The sequence below is a fragment of the Chiloscyllium plagiosum genome, chromosome 9 (assembly GCF_004010195.1).
Source record: "Chiloscyllium plagiosum isolate BGI_BamShark_2017 chromosome 9, ASM401019v2, whole genome shotgun sequence".
Classification (NCBI taxonomy): Eukaryota; Metazoa; Chordata; class Chondrichthyes; order Orectolobiformes; family Hemiscylliidae; genus Chiloscyllium; species Chiloscyllium plagiosum.
The window spans coordinates 83,349,747-83,369,911 of record NC_057718.1 but is presented as its reverse complement, the minus strand read 5'-3'; the positions used below and the strand labels follow the sequence as shown (position 1 = coordinate 83,369,911).

At 38.5% G+C, this 20,165-nt stretch overlaps 1 protein-coding gene across 15 annotated transcripts in view; it reads left to right on the top strand.

Moving 5' to 3' along the window:
• The window catches only part of LOC122552997 (mitogen-activated protein kinase kinase kinase kinase 3), a 297,362-nt gene that overhangs the window by 195,127 nt on the left and 82,070 nt on the right, over positions 1-20,165 (top strand). For all 15 annotated transcript variants that reach the window (XM_043696362.1, XM_043696366.1, XM_043696357.1 and 12 more), the window contains one exon: positions 14,052-14,110. In XM_043696362.1, coding sequence (XP_043552297.1) covers positions 14,052-14,110 — 59 coding nt within the window. The remainder of the gene's footprint in view (positions 1-14,051; positions 14,111-20,165) is intronic.

Here is a 20,165-nt window from a genome sequence, read left to right as displayed (position 1 = left end):
TTCCAACAAGCACCAAGACCTGGCTTGGCTGGTGGTGAGAAGGGCTCTGCCTGTGAGATCCTTTATGCACGCCCAGACTCTCAGCCGCACCGCACGCTGCCCTCGAAGCGGCTGCGGGGGGGACGAAACTGTCACGCACCTTCTTCTGGAATGTGCCTACGCAGAAGAAGTCTGGAAAGGAATGCAGTGGTGTTTGTTGAGGTTCGTCCCGAGCAGCACCGTGACGCGGGATTCCGTGCTCTACGGTCTGTTCCCTGGGACGCCCACCGAGACGAACATCAACTGTGCCTGGAGGATCATCACCTCGGTGAAGGACGCTCTCTGAGCGGTCCAAAACCTGTTGATCTTTCCAGCTGAAGGAGTTGACCCCGACTGAGTGTTGCAGACTGGCACATTCCAAGGTCCAGGACTACGTGTTGAGGGACGCGCTGAAGCTTGGGGCAGCTGCCGCCAAGGCGCGGTGGGGAAAGACCACCGTGTAACATCTGCCTGCCTAAGAAGAACAGGGGGCCCACGCAATCTTTTGGGCTCTGCTGACACCTCAGCTAAATATATGGACATATGATTGATAAACGTACAGACCTGTATATAAAAATGATAAATTCTGATCTCTGTATATAAATGTTTACATATGTATGGCATGACCAACTGTACAGACCATCAAATTATTTTATGAATAAAGTATATTTTTGAAATAAAAAAAAAATTGGTGTGATACTAGGTCATACTGAAGACTGGTGAGTCATATCAATGGCTTATCCTCTTCTTCACAATAAGCAAGGTACTGTAAGTCTATATCTACAAATCTCTCAACAGCGTACAATATTAGATGCAATTTTGCAACTGGATAGAAATTCCTAAATGATGCAGATTTTGAAAAATTACACTGAACCATGTTACAACTGTCAGCCAGGCCTGCATTAAGGTGCATTACATAAATGTTTGTCTTCGTCATTCCATTACTGCATTCTCTGGCAGTACCTCTATTTAGCAATGTCTATTTGCCAGTCAATCAGCACTTGCCTCCCATACGGTATCAATGTTGTTTTCTATTTTGCTTTGGTATTGCTTGCGAATTGTCCTGATGGGCACAAGACACAAGGCTTTGACAAAAATGTCGTCTTTTTAAACAAAACTCATGTATTATGTTACCAAATGACTATTAGAATGTATCATATTTATTAACTAGGAAAACAAAAATATTGCATTCATATACTGCCTTTGATATTCTCGAATGCCATGGGACAAAACAAAATTTGACACTGAGCCATGTGGACATGTTAGAAAAGAGGATCAAAACTTAGAAAGAGGTGGATTTTTAAAAGCAACTGAAAAGAGGAGAGTGAGGTGAAAATAGTGTTTAAAAAAAATCCAAAGGCATAGAAGCTTAGGCTGGTGAATACACAGCTGACAATGGTGGAACAGATATAATTTGGGAATTACAAATGGTTAGAGTGAGAGGACCACAAAGATCTTGAGAATTGGAGATAATTATAGAGGTGAGATCATAGAAGAATTTGAAAATAGGAATGAGGATTTAAATATTCATTTGTTGTTGAAAGTGGAGCAAGTAAAGGTCTGTGACTACAAAGGTAATGACTGAACAAGACTTGATGTGCACAGCTCAGGTTTGCATGGCACATAAAATGAGAGGTCAACCAGAAGATTGTAGAAATGATGATGCATAGTAGTTTGAACAGGAGGTGATACATAGGTAAATTGGGGTGTAGTTATGTAGCTACAAATAGGTTTTCTTGGTAATTGAATAGATGTGTGGCAGGAAGCTTTTTTTGAAAGCCAAATGCAACACTAAGTTTGCAAATGGTCTGGTTCAGGCTCAGTTGCTTCCAAGGGACAGAATTTGTGGTGGTAAAATAGGGAGCTAATTTTCTTTTCTGCTGTGTTAAATGAACAATTTAATCTAGACTTCACAGTCATGTTAGTGTGTATTTGTTACATTGATGTAGAAAATTGACACGACAATTATCAACAACATTTGGAGATGCACGTGAACCTGAATATGGCATTTCAGTCAGCATTAACTCGGACTTAATATTGGTTTATTACTTTTGCGTTCTGACTTCACATGAGTGTTTTGACATTGGTATAACAATTGATCAGCAGTACTACTGAGCAGAATATCAGCTGGTTATACAACATCCACATCTGTTTAAGATTACCTCAACTTCTTGGATAATATTGTATATTTGGTAAAGACCTAGGGCTGAGTCATGTTTTTACTGAACCTAAGTATCAGTTTCATGGAGGGCCTCTCTCCTTGAGGCTGAGAGGATTTTCTTACCACATCTTATCAAACCCATCTCATTAACTATCCATGCTGCCTCTGTGGTGCTGCCCTTTTCCAATTCTAGCTCCATTATACCAATCACTGTACACAGAACAGTGGAGACGTCCAGGAATTGACCAGCATCTGTGACACTGGTGCCATCTTTAAAAGATGGTTATGGACCTCGACAAGCATTCTCAGTCCAGAACTGCTCTGCGTGGTTCCTGTCATTTGCCTCAGACACTACAGAGAAAGGAGAATTGTCTCTCTGCATTGTGGGCTGGGACCTGGAGGTTCTGCTTGATGGTGTAGTGTAGTGATCATGCATCCTGCTCCCCCGAACTGGAAATGGAGGCTGCTACCTGAAAACCTGGTTCGAGATTGACTCCAGATCAGTAGAGTCTCAATTGTCTGAGGAATGCCCAATAACGTAAAATGGTTCTACAGCTGTCCTAACTCTCCCAGTAGAAGTGCCACCATCTTCTCTCTACTGTCTCACACTCACTATATCTGATAGGGAAGCCACCTCCCACCAAGCTCATGCTCTGCTGCTTTTACTATTGCCTGCAACATCTTATCATATTTGAAGATCACTCATCAGAATGCCCAGCAGCACCAACCCTTATTTCAAAGGGTTTGGAATGTAAGAGTGCATTCTTGATCAGTAGGGGAATCAAGAGTTACAGGAAAGTGGACTTGAGGAATGTTGGATCAACCACAATCCTGTTGAATGATAGAACAGGCCAGAGGGGCCAAAGCAGTTTACTCCGTTCCTATGTTTTTTTGGTCTTACGGTGTAACCTTGCTTGCCCTCTGCCTACTTATTCACTTGTGATACCTCCCCATTTACACCAGAAGTAATCACTGTGCCAGCTCACTTCCATCTCTCGATACATCTGTGCCTCTCATTCCAGGAGTAAGACATAATGCAACAGGGCAGAAAGAGTCAAGCTGGGATGCCTGATATTTAGTTCTTCAACCCTCACGTGCAGTCTCCTGAGCACACCAACTGACTGATAATGAAAGGTGCTCTTGGTATACTGTGCCAGGACAGAGACCACCTCCTTACAGTGCTGCGATCAGACCTGCACACAGTACTCCAGCTATGGCTTAACCATTATTTTATACAGCTCCAACATAACCTCTCTGCTCTCATAATCTATGGCACATTGAATAAAGGCAAGTGTCCCAAATGCTGCCGAAGCTGCCCTATTAACTTGTTCTGTATCTTCAGTGATCAGAAGAAAAGCAACCCAAGATCCCTCTGTTCCTTTTGAGTTTACTGCAGTCTTACTTTACGTAGAGTACTCTCTTGTCTTGTTATTTCTTCCAAAGTGCATCACCTCACTTTTCAGTGTTAAATTCCATCGGCCACTGAACTGTCCACCTGACCAATCCACTTATACCATCCTATAACCTAAGGCCTTGCTATTGACTGTCAACCACCCGGCCAATCTGCATGTCAACCACAAAATTCCACCCCCCCCCCCCCCCCCCAATTCTACTTTATATATTGTTTGTATAATCTCAAACAATAAAGCACTAATCCCTTTGGTACACCACAGGACACTGGTGTCCACATACAACTTTCTACCACTACCATCTCTATCTGAAGTTAATTTTGGATCCATCTCGCCAAACTACCCTGGATCCCATATGATTTTATTATCTTTATCGATCTTTCATGTGGGGCATTGCTGAGGCACACAACATATAGGAAAGCCTTTAACAAATCCTCATCTCTGTTTGATTCCCCCCCNCTTCCTGCACTCAAAATCCCATGACTAATGGACAAGACCAGACCCCCTCAAATTTTTTTAAGAAGGTAGCCTAGGCCCAACTTTTTTGTATTTTAAAGGCAGTTGTGAAGTGCCATGTTCCAGATGTGATGTGACTGGTCAAATTACTTGACGTTAAGCAAAACACAATTTATTTAAACACCATGATTAAAATACAGCCAAAGAAAGACAAATTTAAAATAACTTAACTCTATTGAAGAACTTATCAGAATAATAGATACAGTAACTATTACTATTTAACTATTCCAGTATAGGAACATCCCCTAAACGCACTTGTTGGCAAAAAGGAAAATTCAGACACAGATTCTCACCTGCCATTCTCTCATCCAAGAGGAAAAATATCAAGAGAAAATTCAGAGAGAGTTGCAGTCAAGAGACATTCACTGAAGCTTCCAACTCTATTGAGACCCCAATAGCTTCTGCTTAAAGCTAAAAATACAAATCCTGATCTGTGAGATTTGGTCACACCCATTCAGGATGGTTTAAAAAGAAACCCAAGGTCTCCCGAACTGTTTACTTTAGTGATTCTGGTAGACTATTCGTTACCTCTGCTTCACAACCTCTCTTCAAAAAAAATCAGTACAAAGTAATTTCTTAAAGTCACAGCATTGCCACATTGTGAAAATTCTACACATTTGATCTTAATCTAATTAGCCAACTAAGATTATCAGGTTTGTGACAACTACAGTCCAACCAATGCACAGCTTCTCAGGCTATATAAATTAGTATCAGCTTTGCAGGGTTTGTCTTTTGCTTGTCAGTCCTATTCGATGCAAGATGGAAAGCTATGACTTTCTCTCTCTTTAGCAATGTTTAATGTTAATGTATTGAACTTCCTTGTTTACACTATTTTCTGCATTATCTGGGAAATACTTAGTATATGTCTCCCATGAAGACAGGCACAATGTGTTTGTTTAGTTTTTCTGCCATTTCTCTACTCTCCATTTAAAAATTCTTATAAATTCACTTGCAATGCACCCACACTTGTTTTCACTGTTCTTTTTCTTTTTGCAGTTTGTTGATAGGTTTGTCACTAGTTTATTCTCAAATTCTATTTCTCTTTAATCATTTTCTCAGCCCTTCTGCACTGCTATCTGCACGAGTCATCACATTTTAAAACTAATCCTAATCTTTCTGAACAGAGATAATTCCCAAAATGCTAAATGTTTTGGGGGAAGGCTCATTGAAGTGTTCTTGCTTGATGTTCAATAGACAAGTTTACAAGTCTTAACATGAGTTTCCAAGAGCCACTGGTTATTGTATTAGACAGTCAGTAGTTCTTCAGGTTTTAATTTATTAGATTGATTGATCAGAACTTATCACAATATGACCATACAAGAGTTCAGTGTTTCAGCTGGTAAAATAGAACTGCCCCTTGACTCTATTTTCACTCAATGAAAACCAAACTTCTTTTGAAGTAGTTTCCATCTTAAAATCATCAAGACAACAACACTATAAATTGTTAATTATGTGTTTAAGCAAAAAACAAACCAAGTTTAAAAAATAGAAAAATAAGATAAAAGATTACAATAAAAATACTAGTGTAGTATTAGTGTTTGTTTCATACTGAATGTCAGTTAACCAAAAGACAAAGATATTTCTCTGGATGTAGCAACATGTAAGGTTAGCTGCAATATATTTGAGAAGTAGCAGTAGTTCTAGGAATACACAATTACCATTGAATGCTTGCTTTAAATACAGCTTTTCCGAATGTAAAATTCACATCTGAAAATGTACTAAAATCAATGTGCTGAATGAGAGACTCAGATAAACCTCTTCAATACCATTCAGCGGTGCTGGAACCATTGCTACATTTTGGGTTTTGAACCATGCTTATTTAGCCTGAGGATAGTTAGCAGCTGGGTGCATGAACACTTCAAAGTTGACTTTCTTTTGTTGAGTAAGTAAATTTTCATGTTTGATAGTTCATCATTTTAGAGATTTTTGCACAATTTCTTTCATGTTAAGCCATTGGACAGCCTCCATTTAAGTGAAAAGTAACATTCGTAAAATCACAGTTGCTTTCACTTTTATGAAAGGTTGCTGAAAAGTTCAAATCAGAATACTTGTATTTTGAAAAGATGCCTCAAAAGAAATGGACAACTATTCAAATTTAAACATAAATTTAATTCAATAAATGCAAATGATTTGACTGTTCTTCACAAATGGTTATTTGCAGTCTTCCCAAGTTCCTTCATTTATGGTCAGTGCCAAGTTAGCAACTTATTATGAGCCAGCCAACACTTCCTTGTGATTAATACAGTATTAGGAAATCACAAAACATAGAATGTCTATAAAACTAATTGTAAACCCTCAAGCTCATTTTCAAAATCAAGCTGGTTTAAATTCCAAACTCTCCCTAAAGGCATGGAATAAGGGCATAAGTTGCCAAATACTTTCCCCCAATTTTTAATGATGGTAATTGCTTCAAGTGCATTACACGGAAGGTGAAGACGGTTTGTAAAATCTGAGCTACAGTGACATGATGCAATGCAAAGACCAAGTGGCAAAGTTCTTACTGTTCTTATATTTTCAGTCTTTGATATCTGCTCAGTTGGTTGTGGACAGAGTTTAAAAAGTGTGTGAGCCAAATACTGTGGATACTGGAAATTGGAAATAAAGGTAGAACTACTGGAAATATTTAGATCTGGCAGCATCTGGGGAGACTATGAATATTTTCAATGATAATCTTTCAGAGCTAGAATAGTTAGAAATTAACAGATTGAGTTTTAAAATGGGTGGGAAAAGAACAAAAGGGAAGATCTGTGATAGAATAGAGTACAAGAGAAACCAAATGACAAAACAGCTGTTCAGAGTAAAGAGAGCACAGGTACAAGTAAAGAAAAAAAAACTCATGGAAGGAATAAATGGCAGAAAGATGAATGGCTGTCTGAAAGTAAAAACAAGTAATATCGTAACATGCAAAGAAAAGAAAATAAAGTTGGGCAGGGATTACAGTCTAAAGTTGAGCTTGGTTTGGATAGACCGTAAAGTGAGATGTTGTTTCTCAAACTTAGGTTGAGCTTCATTGGATAATTCATGACTGCAAGGAGAGTACAAACAAAGTGACGGTGTTTGGATGATCAGGGTCACTTGCAGACAGTGTAATTATTTTGAACCAACTCAATCATACAATTTTTATTTCGTATTTAACTTACTGCCACATCTCTTCTGGGCATGCCTCCCTTGAAGTTCTGCTCCTCTCTTTGATGGTATTTCCATTCCAATCTTCTCTCTTGTCCACTGACATTAATTCTCTGTCAATCCAGGTGTTACCAGGTATTTGCTAAAAGTCGATTCCACAGCCACATCACATTGCTCAGTAATTGTCTCTGGCTCAGGCATTCCCCATGTGGATTCCAACTGAAAAAGCACTATGCAGCCCTCCATACTCAATATCGTGTTCAATGATTTCAGGTCCTGAACTTTCCCATGTCCTAGTCCCTCACCACACAAACACCAGGCCTTGTTATTATATGGTCTGCCATTACCCACTCCCTATTGTTAGCCACTGTCAGTCTCCATTAATAGCAATTCAGCCAGATCGTGCTCAACTCCTTTGTCTGTTCAACTGTTCTCTCTTGGGCTCTATCCATACCTATCGTTTACCCTTGCCCCCCTTCCCCAAACCGATCTTCTGCATATAAACCGACGTTTCATAGCTCTTAACAGTCCTGAGGAATGGTCACCAGACCTGAAACATTAACTTTGATTTCTCTTCACAGATGCTGCCTGACCTGCTGAACCTTTCCAGCAACTACTGTTTTTGTTTCTGATTTACAGTATCCGCAGTTCTTTTGGTTTTTATTGATCATAGTTTTGTCGGGGCAGGTGGGACTTGAACCTAGAACTACTTGTTTAGAGATCGGGATGCTACTGCTGCATTACAAGACCCTTATTTTCAATCAAACTGTTTGGACATATTATGGCACACCTCTGGGGCACATGAGACTTGAATCTGGACCTTCTGAATTCTCCGGTTATGTACTTAATGATTCCCTTTTCACAATAATTTTAAAAATGAAGTGTTGCTTATGTTGCAGGTTCGCTTGTTGTTATGAAGATGTGGGGTGTACTGTACCTTTAAGAGAGTTAATAGCTGGTAGATCTACCTGGCAGCGCCAAGTGTTCTCAATAAGGTAACAATGTAACACTTGGTGGAAAGCTAAACTGTCTGGTTGCCTGGAAACGACAAAGATTCAAATTAGGCCAATCAGTTTAAATTATACCCCGAAAAATACCAAACTCCAATCCAGTTTGAATTGAGTATATTGAGAATCTTAAAAATTAATAACACAATCTGATGCTTTGGGGGGTATAAGACCAGGAAAATTGAACAGTTGAGAGGAGAACTGTCAGCTACCGGCGTGTAAAAAGACTGCCTGAAAAATACCTCTCTTTAAAGTACCTTCATCGATCAGTAACCTGTTAAACAGAATCCCTAAGAAGAAGAAAGGAAGACACAGGAAAATCCAAATAAAAGAACTGAAAGCTGCCTGGCTTTCAGATAAGAAGTATTGTTTTGTAAATCTTAATTGGGAGTTTTATTGGACTAGTATTATAGAAGTGAAGGTAAACTTATAGGTTAGACGGTGGAGTTGTAAATACTTAGTGAATTATTCTCTGTATTTTAAGAAATAAAGTTTAATTTTTTTACTTGTTCTCGACCTATCGAATTTTCACACATTACTGCTTGGGATAAGTCTTTTCTGTATTGTTGGTTTTAAATTAAGCAGGAGAGTTTACCCTATGTCGTAACAGTTTGCGGGTTCTGGTCCGTGATTTGAACTGCTTAGACAGATTTGAATAGATCTGAGGGTATGACAATTTCCAGCAGATTTAAACACTTGCAGGTTAATGTCCTAGATCTTTAAATAAAACGTAGGTGAGGCAATTTGTTTACTTTCGTTGAATTGTGGTTGAATAAATTAAAAGTGAGAGAAATAGCTCTTAAAATTGCTAAAGAGGTTCTGGAATTTGAAGATTACTCTCAAATTTGCCAAGAAAGTTTAGAAGGAAAAAAAAGGTCACACTTACAGAATTAGCAAATAAGTTAGATTTGGGTTTAACCAAGGACTAAAGTAAAGCTGAAATTGTAAGGGTGATACTCAAACTCTTAGATATGTCAGAGAAACAGACAAGTGCAGTAGCGGTAGAAAAACTTAAATTACAATTGAGGAAAATGTTAAAAGATAAACAAATTGAGAGAAGAAAGGGAAAGAGAGAGAGAAAGAAAGAGAACTGAGGGAAAAAGAGGAAAAAGAGAGAGAAGGTTCTTGGCTGAGCAAGGAGAGAGAGAAGAAAGGGAGAGAGGAAGAAGAGAGAGAAAGTTCTTAGTTTAGCAAAAAGAAAGAATTTGAACTTGAGAAGTTGTGACTTAGCAAAGTCAAGTTAACAGGATGGAGATTAAATGAGAAGGTAGTGATATATATATAAATTTGTCAAAACTCTGCCACATTTTGATGAGAAAGATGTTGAAGCCTTTATTTCATTTGAAAAATTGGCTAAGCAGATGGAGTAGTCTGAGGATTTATGGGTACTGCTAGTTCAGACTAAACTGGGAGGCAGAGCTAGTGACGTATTTTCCACATTGTCAGATGAGGTGTCAAGGGATTATGAAGAGGTTGAACAGACTACTTTAAGTGCTTATGAATTAGTATCAGAAGCATATAGACAGCAGTTCAGAAACACTAAGATGGAACCAGGTCAGACTTGGGTTAAGCTTGAAAGAATTAAACATAGTCATTTTGATCGATGGGTGTGTGCTTTAAAAATCAATAGGACATTTGTGGCTCTTAGAGATTATTCTGCTGGAGGAGTTTAAAAATTCATTTTCAAAGATGGTAAGAATTCACATGGAGGAACAGAAAGTTCAGGAAGTGAGAAGGGCAGCAGAATTAGCCAGCACCTTTGTAGCCAATCCCCGCATTGAAGAACCTTTCACACTGGTTATAATTGATGTGTAGGTCCCCTCCCGAGAAGTAAAACTGGGAACCAGTATGTGTTAATCATAATGGATTGTCTACCAGATTGCTGGAGACTATTTCATTATGGAGTATCAAGTCAAAAAGGATAGTAGAGAAGTTAGTAGCTTTCTTCACACGGTATGGGCTACACATAGAGATTCAGTCGGGCTGAGGGTCTGATTTTACTGCTAGGCTGTTAAAGGAGGTTATGGATAGTTTAGGTATACAGCACTTTAAATCCAGTGCGTATCATCCTGAATCCCAGGGAGCTTTAGAAAGGTGGCATCAAAACTTGAAGTCCATGTTGAGAGTACACTTTCAGAATTACCCAAATGATTGGGATAAATGTATCTCATTCGTATTATTTGCCATTACCAATGCCCCAAACGAATCTACTCAGTTCACTTCCTTTGAGTTAATATTCGGTCGTGAAGTGAGAGGTCCTTTGAAATTAATTAAAGAAAAATTGATCAAGGTCGGAGATCTCACACTTCGATTATGTATTGGAGGTGAGGGAGAAATTAAATAAGAGTAGATGAGTTAGCTAAAAAGCACATAAAGAGGGCACAGTGTAGAATGAAGCAGGCGGCAAGTAAAAGCTCTGAGACTCTTACGTTTCCCCGAGGAGATAACATGTTAATACTGTTACCAGTGATCGGAGATGCCTTCAAAGCCGGGTTTAGTGGCCCCTATTAAATTGAAGAAAAGGTTTAATCAGGTGAACTATCCTGTGAAGATGCCAGATTGGGGGAAAAAAGGTATTGGGTATGTCATGTGAACATGTTTAAACCGTACTATACTCGAGAGAAAGAACCGGAGAAACAGGTATTAGTTACTGTCCCGCAGAGTAAAGAATCAAATCCAGGTGTTGTGGATTTTGATGTGCCTCAAAATAGATTACAAAATGAAGTCCTTGAGGAGTGGGATGGATTAGTGAGTTATCTGTCTCAGGAGCATTGAACTGCAGTATAAGTACATATGTAAGAATCAGTTGGGGAGGACTATGCTTTTGTACATGAAGTAGACGTAGGGACTACTGCTCCGATAAATCAACACCCCTATCAGCTTAATCCTTTCGAAGCCAGACAGGTCCAGAAAGAGGTGGAAGCCATGCTCGACAAGGACATCATCTCACTGAGCCAGAGCGAGTGGAGTTCATCGATCGTCTTAGTTCCCAAACTAGATGGGACTCAACACAGAAGATTAGTGAGCAAAGTTAGCGCACATGGTATTGGGGGCAAAATACTGATTTGAATTGAAAATTGATTGGCTGACAGGAAGCAAAGAGTAGTGATAAACGGATCCCTTTTGGAATGGCTGGCGGTGACCAGTGGGGTACCACAAGGTTCGGTGCTGGGACTGCAGCTGTTTACAGTATACATTAATGATATAGATGATGGTGTTAAAAGCAATATTAGCACATTTGCTGATGACACAAAGCTGAGTGGCAGGATGAAATGTGAGGAGGGTGTTATGAGAATACAGGGTGACTTGGACAGGCTAGGTGAATGGACGGATGCATGGAACATGCAGTTTAATATGGATAAGTGTGTGGCTATCCACTTTGGCGAGAACAGGAAGACCGATTACTATCTAAATGGAGTCAAGTTGGGGAAAGGGGAAGTACAACGAGATCGCAGTGTTCTTTAACATCAGTCAATGAAAGCTAATGGCTTGCTGGCCTTCATAACTAGAGGAAATGAGTATAGGAGCAAAGATGTCCTACTGCAGCTATACAAGGCCCTGGTGAGACTGTACCTGGAGTATTGTGTGCGGTTTTGGTCTCCAAATTTGAGGAAGGACATTCTGGCTATTGGGGGAGTGCAGTGTAGGTTCACAAGGTCAGTTCCCGGAATGCGGGACTATCATATGTTGAAAGAGTGGAGCGACTGGGCTTGTATACACTTGAGTTTAGAAGGATGAGAGGGGATCTGATTAAGTCGCATAAGATTATTAAAGGATTGAACACTCTGGAGGTAGGAAGCATGTTTCCGCTGATGGGTGAGTCCAGAACCAGAGGACACAGTTTAAAAATAAGGGGTAGCCATTTAGAACAGAGTTGAGGAGAAACTTCTTCACCCAGAGAGTGGTGGATATATGGAATGCTGTGCCCCAGAAGGCGGTGGAGGCCAAGTCTCTGGATACTTTCAAGAAAGAGATGGATAGAGCTCAGAAGGATAGTGGAATCAAGGGTTAAAAATCACACAACACCAGGTTATAGTCCAACAGGTTTAATTGGAAGCACACTAGCTTTCAGAGCGACGCTCACACACACACACACACACACACACACACACACACACACATTCCTATACACATATACACATGGACACACAGACGCGCACACAAACACCCACACACACCCTTACAGACACTCACACATGCATCCCCTCACAGACTTAAGACACTCTGCACTCACTGTACACACACACTTTCTCACACACATAACCCCCAACCCAGACACACACACACAGACAGACAAAGACCCACATACGCGCACACATTTTGTGGGGTGAATTTGTACTTGCAGGGTTACATTGTACATTTCTCAAAAACTGCATGCATTCATGTGGAACTCCGTTGATTAGAATCAATCTAAACATCATGGCATAGACAGAGAACACAGGGGGCTAATACTTTCAACACATTGTCTAGCTATCACCATTGTTAACAGCTAACCCGAGAATGCAACTGTTTTAAAAAAAAGGTTGTGATTTACACATGAAAGAAGTGAAACTATCACTATTCTAACAGATGAAAGGCTTAACAGACAATCAATTTTTCAATGTATAATTTCAGTTACATCACACTGTAAATTTTTGCTGTAAATTCTGTGTTAGGATTGAGCTCTTCACTATCACCTGATGAAGGAGTGTCACTCCGAAAGCTAGTGTGCTTCCAATTAAACCTGTTGGACTATAACCTGCTTTTTTAACATAGTAATGATCCTGAATTTTCAAATCAGCAAAGGGTAAAGCAAGTTCTCAGTTGGTTGTTACAAAAGTTGATTGTTGTAGACCAGAATGGGTGTTGTTTATACATGTGAAAAAAGTAGAGCTTTTGTGTAAGAATTTGTCGAGGAAAAACTTTGATTTGTAAAGTACTTTTCATATGATGTGAAGCAGTTTGAAGTTCAGTAGTTGTTGTAATGTCAGAAATATGACACTTATAGCAAGGTCTGACAAACTGTATTGAGATAAGTGATTAGATAATGTTTGTTTAGTTGAAGAATGATGTGGATCTGTAAGACAACAGAGAGAATTTCTCCACCCTTTGAAATAGTTGCTGGATATTGTTTTCCTGCTTTTCCAAATGAGGAGATATCTTCGTTTAATATCTCAACCAAAAAAACAGTATCTTTGGTACTGCAGCCCTCTCCTGATACTGCACTGCAATGTCAGTCAAACGTTTATGCTGAATTCTGGGATATGATTTGAACAGGCAATCTTCAGTCTTTGCTGAGTGTGCTTACCCACTGAGTTACAGCCAGTGCCAGTTTGCCCATACTTCCACTACAGTAATCAGAGAAACTTCCTTCATTTGTGAGAGAATTTAAAAGATGGGATACTGGCACCTGAAAGCATGTTCTTGTTTAAGATTGAAGTGCTACCAAGTAAATAATCATGAAGAGGAAAGTGTGCATATTGGATGAAAGCTGTCTCTTGTTGCAGGATGTTGTGATTCAGACATGCAACTAAACTACTTTTATATGTAGTTGGTTTTTTTTCTTGAAATTCATTAGACAACTTGTCAAATATTAATTGTTTTACATAAATTGCAGAAAGTCAAATTTACAGTATTTATCAAGGTTTTGTTTGGAAAATTCTAATAGTAAATTTGGGATTCACAGATTCTTTGCTTCAAAAATCTTGCAAATCTATCCTAACATTCTTCCATTTTATTGTTAAAGATTTTATGTATTTTTTTCTATTTGCAGTAATTATAATTGATATGAATACATATACTTGCAACATATATTTGTTTTCTTTGAATCTGCAGGATCTACAACTAGAATATGGCCAAGGACCCCAGAGCAGTTATTTATTAGGTGGAAATAAGTAAGTATTTTATAGTTTGTTTTTGTTTTTACTGAAATGCATGTGTTTTTCTAGTTGCACTTTAATTGGTATTAACAGACACTCATAAATGTTAAGATAAAAAATATATTAAAAATTGAGTATTTCCTTTCTACTTTTAGGTATTAGATCTGTGAATAGCAAGGATTAAATCGCATTCAAAGCATAAATTTTCATTAATCAGAAAAATGCAAAATAATTAGCTGACATTGTGTTGCCTATGATTAATACACTGAAACACACTTGCATTTATAATACCCAGAATGCTTCACAGACAGTAGGTTAGTTTTGAAATATAGTCAGTTGTATCCAATTATGGTCAATTTAAGCAGTGGTTATGTTCCAAAAGCAGCACATAATTAAATGGGCAATTTTATATATCTTGCAAGGTCTGATTGTAAGGGCATAGGTCAGGATATCAAACAAACTTCTTTATTGTTTGAAAAGTACCCTTGGGATTTTCTGAAACCATTTGAAAAGGCACGTGGGATTCATTTGATGTCTCCTTCAAAAAGTGACACCTTGACATAAGTTATTGACTTGCTATATATAGAGTTTGTGCTGAAGTGCTGGAGTAGGGTTTAAACCTACAAGTTTCTGACTTGGCTGATAGGGAATTGTAGCCTGTTGCAAACCATGGGAAGCTGACTATCTCAAACTGTGGAATGCTTTCTTAATGGTTAAAGCTTATTATTTGAGTTTTTAATATTGTTTAAAATTGGAGTTGTGTCTCTATCATCTATAACTTATTTTATTGTTATGCGATGGAAGACTAACTTGTTCTGTTATCTCTACATCTGACATTTTTCTGTATATCTAGAAATATGCTTAATTCCCATTAAAAAGAATTTGCAAAACACACCAATGCTTGTAAATCTTGTGCTAAAGGAGCCTGTTAATAATTTTTTAATTAAAAAATATGAGCTCTTGTTTACCAATGGCTTCACCTTCAGTGCCTGATTGTAAGGGCAAGTTCCTAGATTTTTGTAAGGAATAATGTGGGCAGGGATTTTTGGAGAAACAGGAGGAAATCAGGCTGCAAGCAAATTCAAGTCTAATTTACATGCAAAGTCTTTATGAAACAGACCGTGCACTGAATTTTAGGAATTAGCCCATGGTGTTAACCTTGTCCAGGTGAACTCAGGTGAGCTTCTTGAGACTAGTTTTTAGTTATTTGTACTGACTGTTAGACTGCAGTTTCATAGAGTCATACAGCACAGAAACAGACCCTACGGTCCAACAAGTTCATGCCGAACATAATCCCAAACTAAACTAGTCCTACTTGCCTGCTGCTGGCCCATATCCCTCCAAACCTTTCCTGTTCATGTATTTATCCAAATATTTTTTATCCACATTCATCATTTCCTCAGGAACTTCATTCCACATGCGAATCACCCTCTGTGTAAAAATAAAATTGTGCCACATGTCTTTTTAAAATCTTTCTCCTCTCACCTTAAAAATGTGACCCTTAGTCTTGAAATCCCCCATCCTGGGGGAAAGACAACTATCATTAACTCTATCTATACCTCTCATTATTTTATAAACTGCAGTAAGGTGACCTATCTACCTCCTACACTCCAGTGGAAAACATCCCAGCCTGTCCAGCCTTTCTCTATAACTCAAAACTTCATACCCGGCAAAGTTCCTGCTAAACTTTTTCTGAACCTTCTTCAGCTTAATAATACCCTTCGTATAACTGAGCGATGAGAATTGGACATGGTATTCTAGAAGAGGCCTCACCGATACCCTGTATAACCTCAACATGACTTCCCAACTCCTATACTGGAAGGACTGAGTAAAGAAGGCAAACTTACCAAATTGCTTTTTAACCACCCTGTCTATATGTAACGCAAACTTCAAAGAATTGTGTACCTGCACCCCTAGGTCTTTCTGGTCTACAACACTATCCAAGGCTCTACCATTAATTGTATAATTAATTAATTGCACCCTTGTTGTACCAAAACACAATACCTCGCATTTATCCAGATTGAACTCCATCTGCAATTTTTCAGCCCATTGATCCATACGATCAAGGTCCCTTTGTAATCTTAGAAAACCTCCTTCAGTGTTCAGTGTCACCAATTTTGGTGTCACCTGCAAACTTACTAACCATGCCTTCTATATTCTCAGCCAGATCATTTATATAAATGACAAACACAAGAGGACCCAGAATTGATTCCTGTGGAACACCACTGGTGACAGGCCTCTGGTCCAAAAAGCAACCCTCCATCACCACTCTGTCTCCTGCCGTCAAGCCAATTATGTATCCAATTGGCAAGCTCACCCTGAATTCCATTTCACACTTGCCAGCATTTGGCCCAGAACCCTCAAAACCCTCTAATTTATATCCATCCAAATGCTTTTGTGGTGTAATTGTACTCTCCTTTACCACCTCTGGCAACTCATTCCATACACACAGCACTCTCTGCATGAAGAAGTTTCCCTCAGGTCTCTTTCAAATCTTTCTTCTTTCACCTTAAACCCATGCCTCTAGTTTTAGAATGCCTTACCCTGGGGAAAAAGACCTTGGCTATTCACGCTATACATGCCCTTCATGATTTTATAAAGCTCTATGCAGTTGCCTCCCAGTCTCTAATACTCCAGGGAATAAAATCCCAGGCTATTCAGCCTCTCCCAGTAGTTTAAACCACCCATTCCAGCAACATCCTTGTAAACCTTTTCTGTGAGAGCTTTTGTGATTCCTTAGTTAAACATGCTCTTTTTCTTTGGCTCAATATTTTACAGAGTCATTATTTTTGATGCGTGACAGTTGGATTTAAAGTGATGCATAGCTACAATACCTACTGCAGAGTGAAACTGATTGTACCTCTACCAACTTTCGAGTAAAAGTATTGTGTGTCAAGTGGCCTACTATGCTATATGAATCTATGATTTGAGGAAAGAAGATGCATATATTGAACTTGGGGAAGATTGACTTTTAGGAAAATATGGCTATCAATTCTCCTTGAAAATGGTGCAAGAAAGCCAGACTTTTACTGTTTAGCTTGATCTTGATTAGGATCAAGAAAGAAAAGTGTTGCAGTATATTCAAATTATCAAACCTTGGATCTTCTACCAGAATTGCGGTATATTTACTTGCATTTTCATTTTGATCAGTGATCTAGCTTCAGTATTGTCTTCTTGGTTAGCTGATACGAATCTAGCATCCTAGTGACAAAAATCAAAAGAAAATGCAAATCCTGAAGATACAAAATGGGTTACTGATTGCTATTATCCCATGCTAAAGGCCATTTTCATCATCAGTATTTTGAAAGTTGTCCGGTAGGATGCAAATAAACAAGCAAACAGTGTATGTTGTTGAAACTGATGTCACACACACCAATCAGACACTCATATTAAGCATTTGTGTCGAAATGCCAATACACACAGATTTTTCTTTAAATTTATTTCTGGCATAACACGCTATACATGCCCTTCAGGCAAGTCATTGCTTTTTGAACTGGAAGTAATTATGCTGACTATGAAGAAAAGTAACCCAATTGTAACGATTAGACTAGAAACATTGAATCTTGTCTGCCCATATAAATGTGTTCTTAATCTTTAACAATAGACAAGTACAAATTTCCCAATTTAGCAACTTTAAGGCTGTTGACAGTTATCGTGTTTTTGGACTGAACTATTCATGACCAGATACTTAATCGATCAGTCAGTTTTATCTGTGCTGTTATTGGTAGTTCACCATCAGATATTCTTTCATCAGTGTAGACTTCCCTGTCACTGTATGCCTTCATTGCTCCTTCCTTCATTTACCAATACTTACACTGCATTGGAAACTTCCTTTGGATTTTGATTCCTCATTGAATTCATTGTCCTCATTGTAGACTGGTTGAATCCCAACTTATAAAGTGCTCTGTGCCTTGAATACAAATAACAATTACTTTTGAAGACAATTTCCTTGAACTTGTTTCCTTTATCTGTTGTAATGTCCTAATTGACTGTATGTTGTAATCAGAAATCATTTCTCCAGATCCCTCTGGTGCTTAAAGCTGCCCCTGGAAGATGGGTTTTCTTTTAAGCAATCTTTTTCACTTTTGATATCTCTCAAACTGTAAGTTGGTCCAGGTTTTGAATGCTGTTTCCACATTCAGAGAGACTCTTGCCTTGCTTGCGAATGGGTTACAAGCATTCTGATTATTGCTCAATTCTAGGCACTGCCCACTCCCACATATGTTACTGTCAATTTATTTTCCAATTTTAACATCAATGATTATGAATTAATTTAGCTGTTTCTCTTAAACTGCCAAGTGTATCATTCTACATGTTCTCCTATTTCCGGCGTTCTTACTGAAATAGATGCAAATTTATTGCCTCAGAATTTGAAACAATAACCCTTAATCTCTCTGTTTTATCTTTATTCTATTGGTGTTAAAAATCCAAATTAATAAAGTAGGGGGCATAGGAACAGGAGTCAGTCATTTATCCCTCAGGCATGTTTTGCCATTTAGCGAATTAATGGCTGGTCTTTTACTTTAGTGTAAATATTTACCTCTTTGGCATATATCCCAAATGCCTTTGATTAACAAAATATTAGCAATCTCAGATTTAAAGTTAATATTCGACTTAGCATCAGCTGTAGTTTGTGGAAGTGTGTTTCAAATTTCTACCAACGTTTGCATATAAAATAATTCCTAACTTTACTCCTAACCAAAACTAGTTGTAAGTTTTAGGCAGTGTGCCCTTACCCCTTTCTCCTGCATCAACAGAAATAGTTTTCAAACCAGGTGCTATGTCAGTTTCCCTTAATACGGCAAGCCTTTTATTAACCAGCACCTATTAACATTATCTTGTTAATGTATCTATTTTACTTAGAATAGATTCTTTCACGAGTTTTGAAACTGACCTTGCCCTAGAAGCTTTTGCTCCGAATGATTGATTGTTACAGCAGTTTTAAGTTTTTTTGGATACTATCGTTGCTTCTGTTTCTGCATATGGGTGGTTAAAAACAGTCATGTTATTACTGATTTTATTAGTATTATGTAAAAACATGTATGCCTCTGCTCTTTCATACTAATGTTATTTCTAATGCTAAATCTTCAGGACTCATGGAAAAGTTTTTGCTATTTTTCTCCTTCCTTGAAGGCATTGACATTTGATCAGTGTATGTTGAACTCTCACTCTTCAGTGTACCCTTTAAATTATTATTCTCCATTAATGAGGGTTGGCAGGCTAATCCGTCACATGTAAGCACATTAAAACTGTGTTTGATCACAACGTTGCCCACTACATTCCAATGCACCTTTTCCAAGGGTCACTGGGTAGTGATCATGAGCATAAATCCTCGCTGCCTTGGTTAAGATCACCTAACTCACTACCCTCAAATATGTAATCACATGCTTCATTACATGTGATCTTTACAATTTGAGCTGTTGAGCGAAGCCTTTTTATATTCTCATAGTCAATATTTATTCCTCAACTGAGAGATACCCAAAACAATACCCAAACATGATTTGGTTATCATTGCATTGTTTTTTGTTGAACTTTGTGCATGCAAGTTGGTTGTCACAATTCCGTGATTACGTCTGTGACTACACAATAAAAGTACTTGGCTATAAAGTGCTTTGAACCTGTTCAAGGTTGTGAAGTGCACTATTTTGTATATATGTTTACAGACTTTCTGTAACTGGAGTCCAATACCTAAAGTCTGTAAGTTCAGGCAGGGGCACATGGTCTACATATCTAAAGGTTGAGATATCTAATAAGTTGTCATAATGTGAATTTTGCATTTTATGAGCTAAGTTTTTGGTCTGGCTGTAAGGTGGATTATCTTGTGATTTTGATTCTCAGTAGTGGCCCTTCAGAAATCAGAATAAGAAAGAACCCAAAGCAGAAAGAAAGGGCTACATTGTGACTGTGGACCTGAATTCTTGATCACAGCAGGGCAACCTACTATTTGGCAGTACCCATATGAAACTTGGTAGAAAGCACTAGCCTGACAATATCAACAAAGTTGTTTACTTAGCACGATTACCGATGGAGCTGAGGCAGTCCTAGTAATCTGTTGGACCGCAGCAGGGTA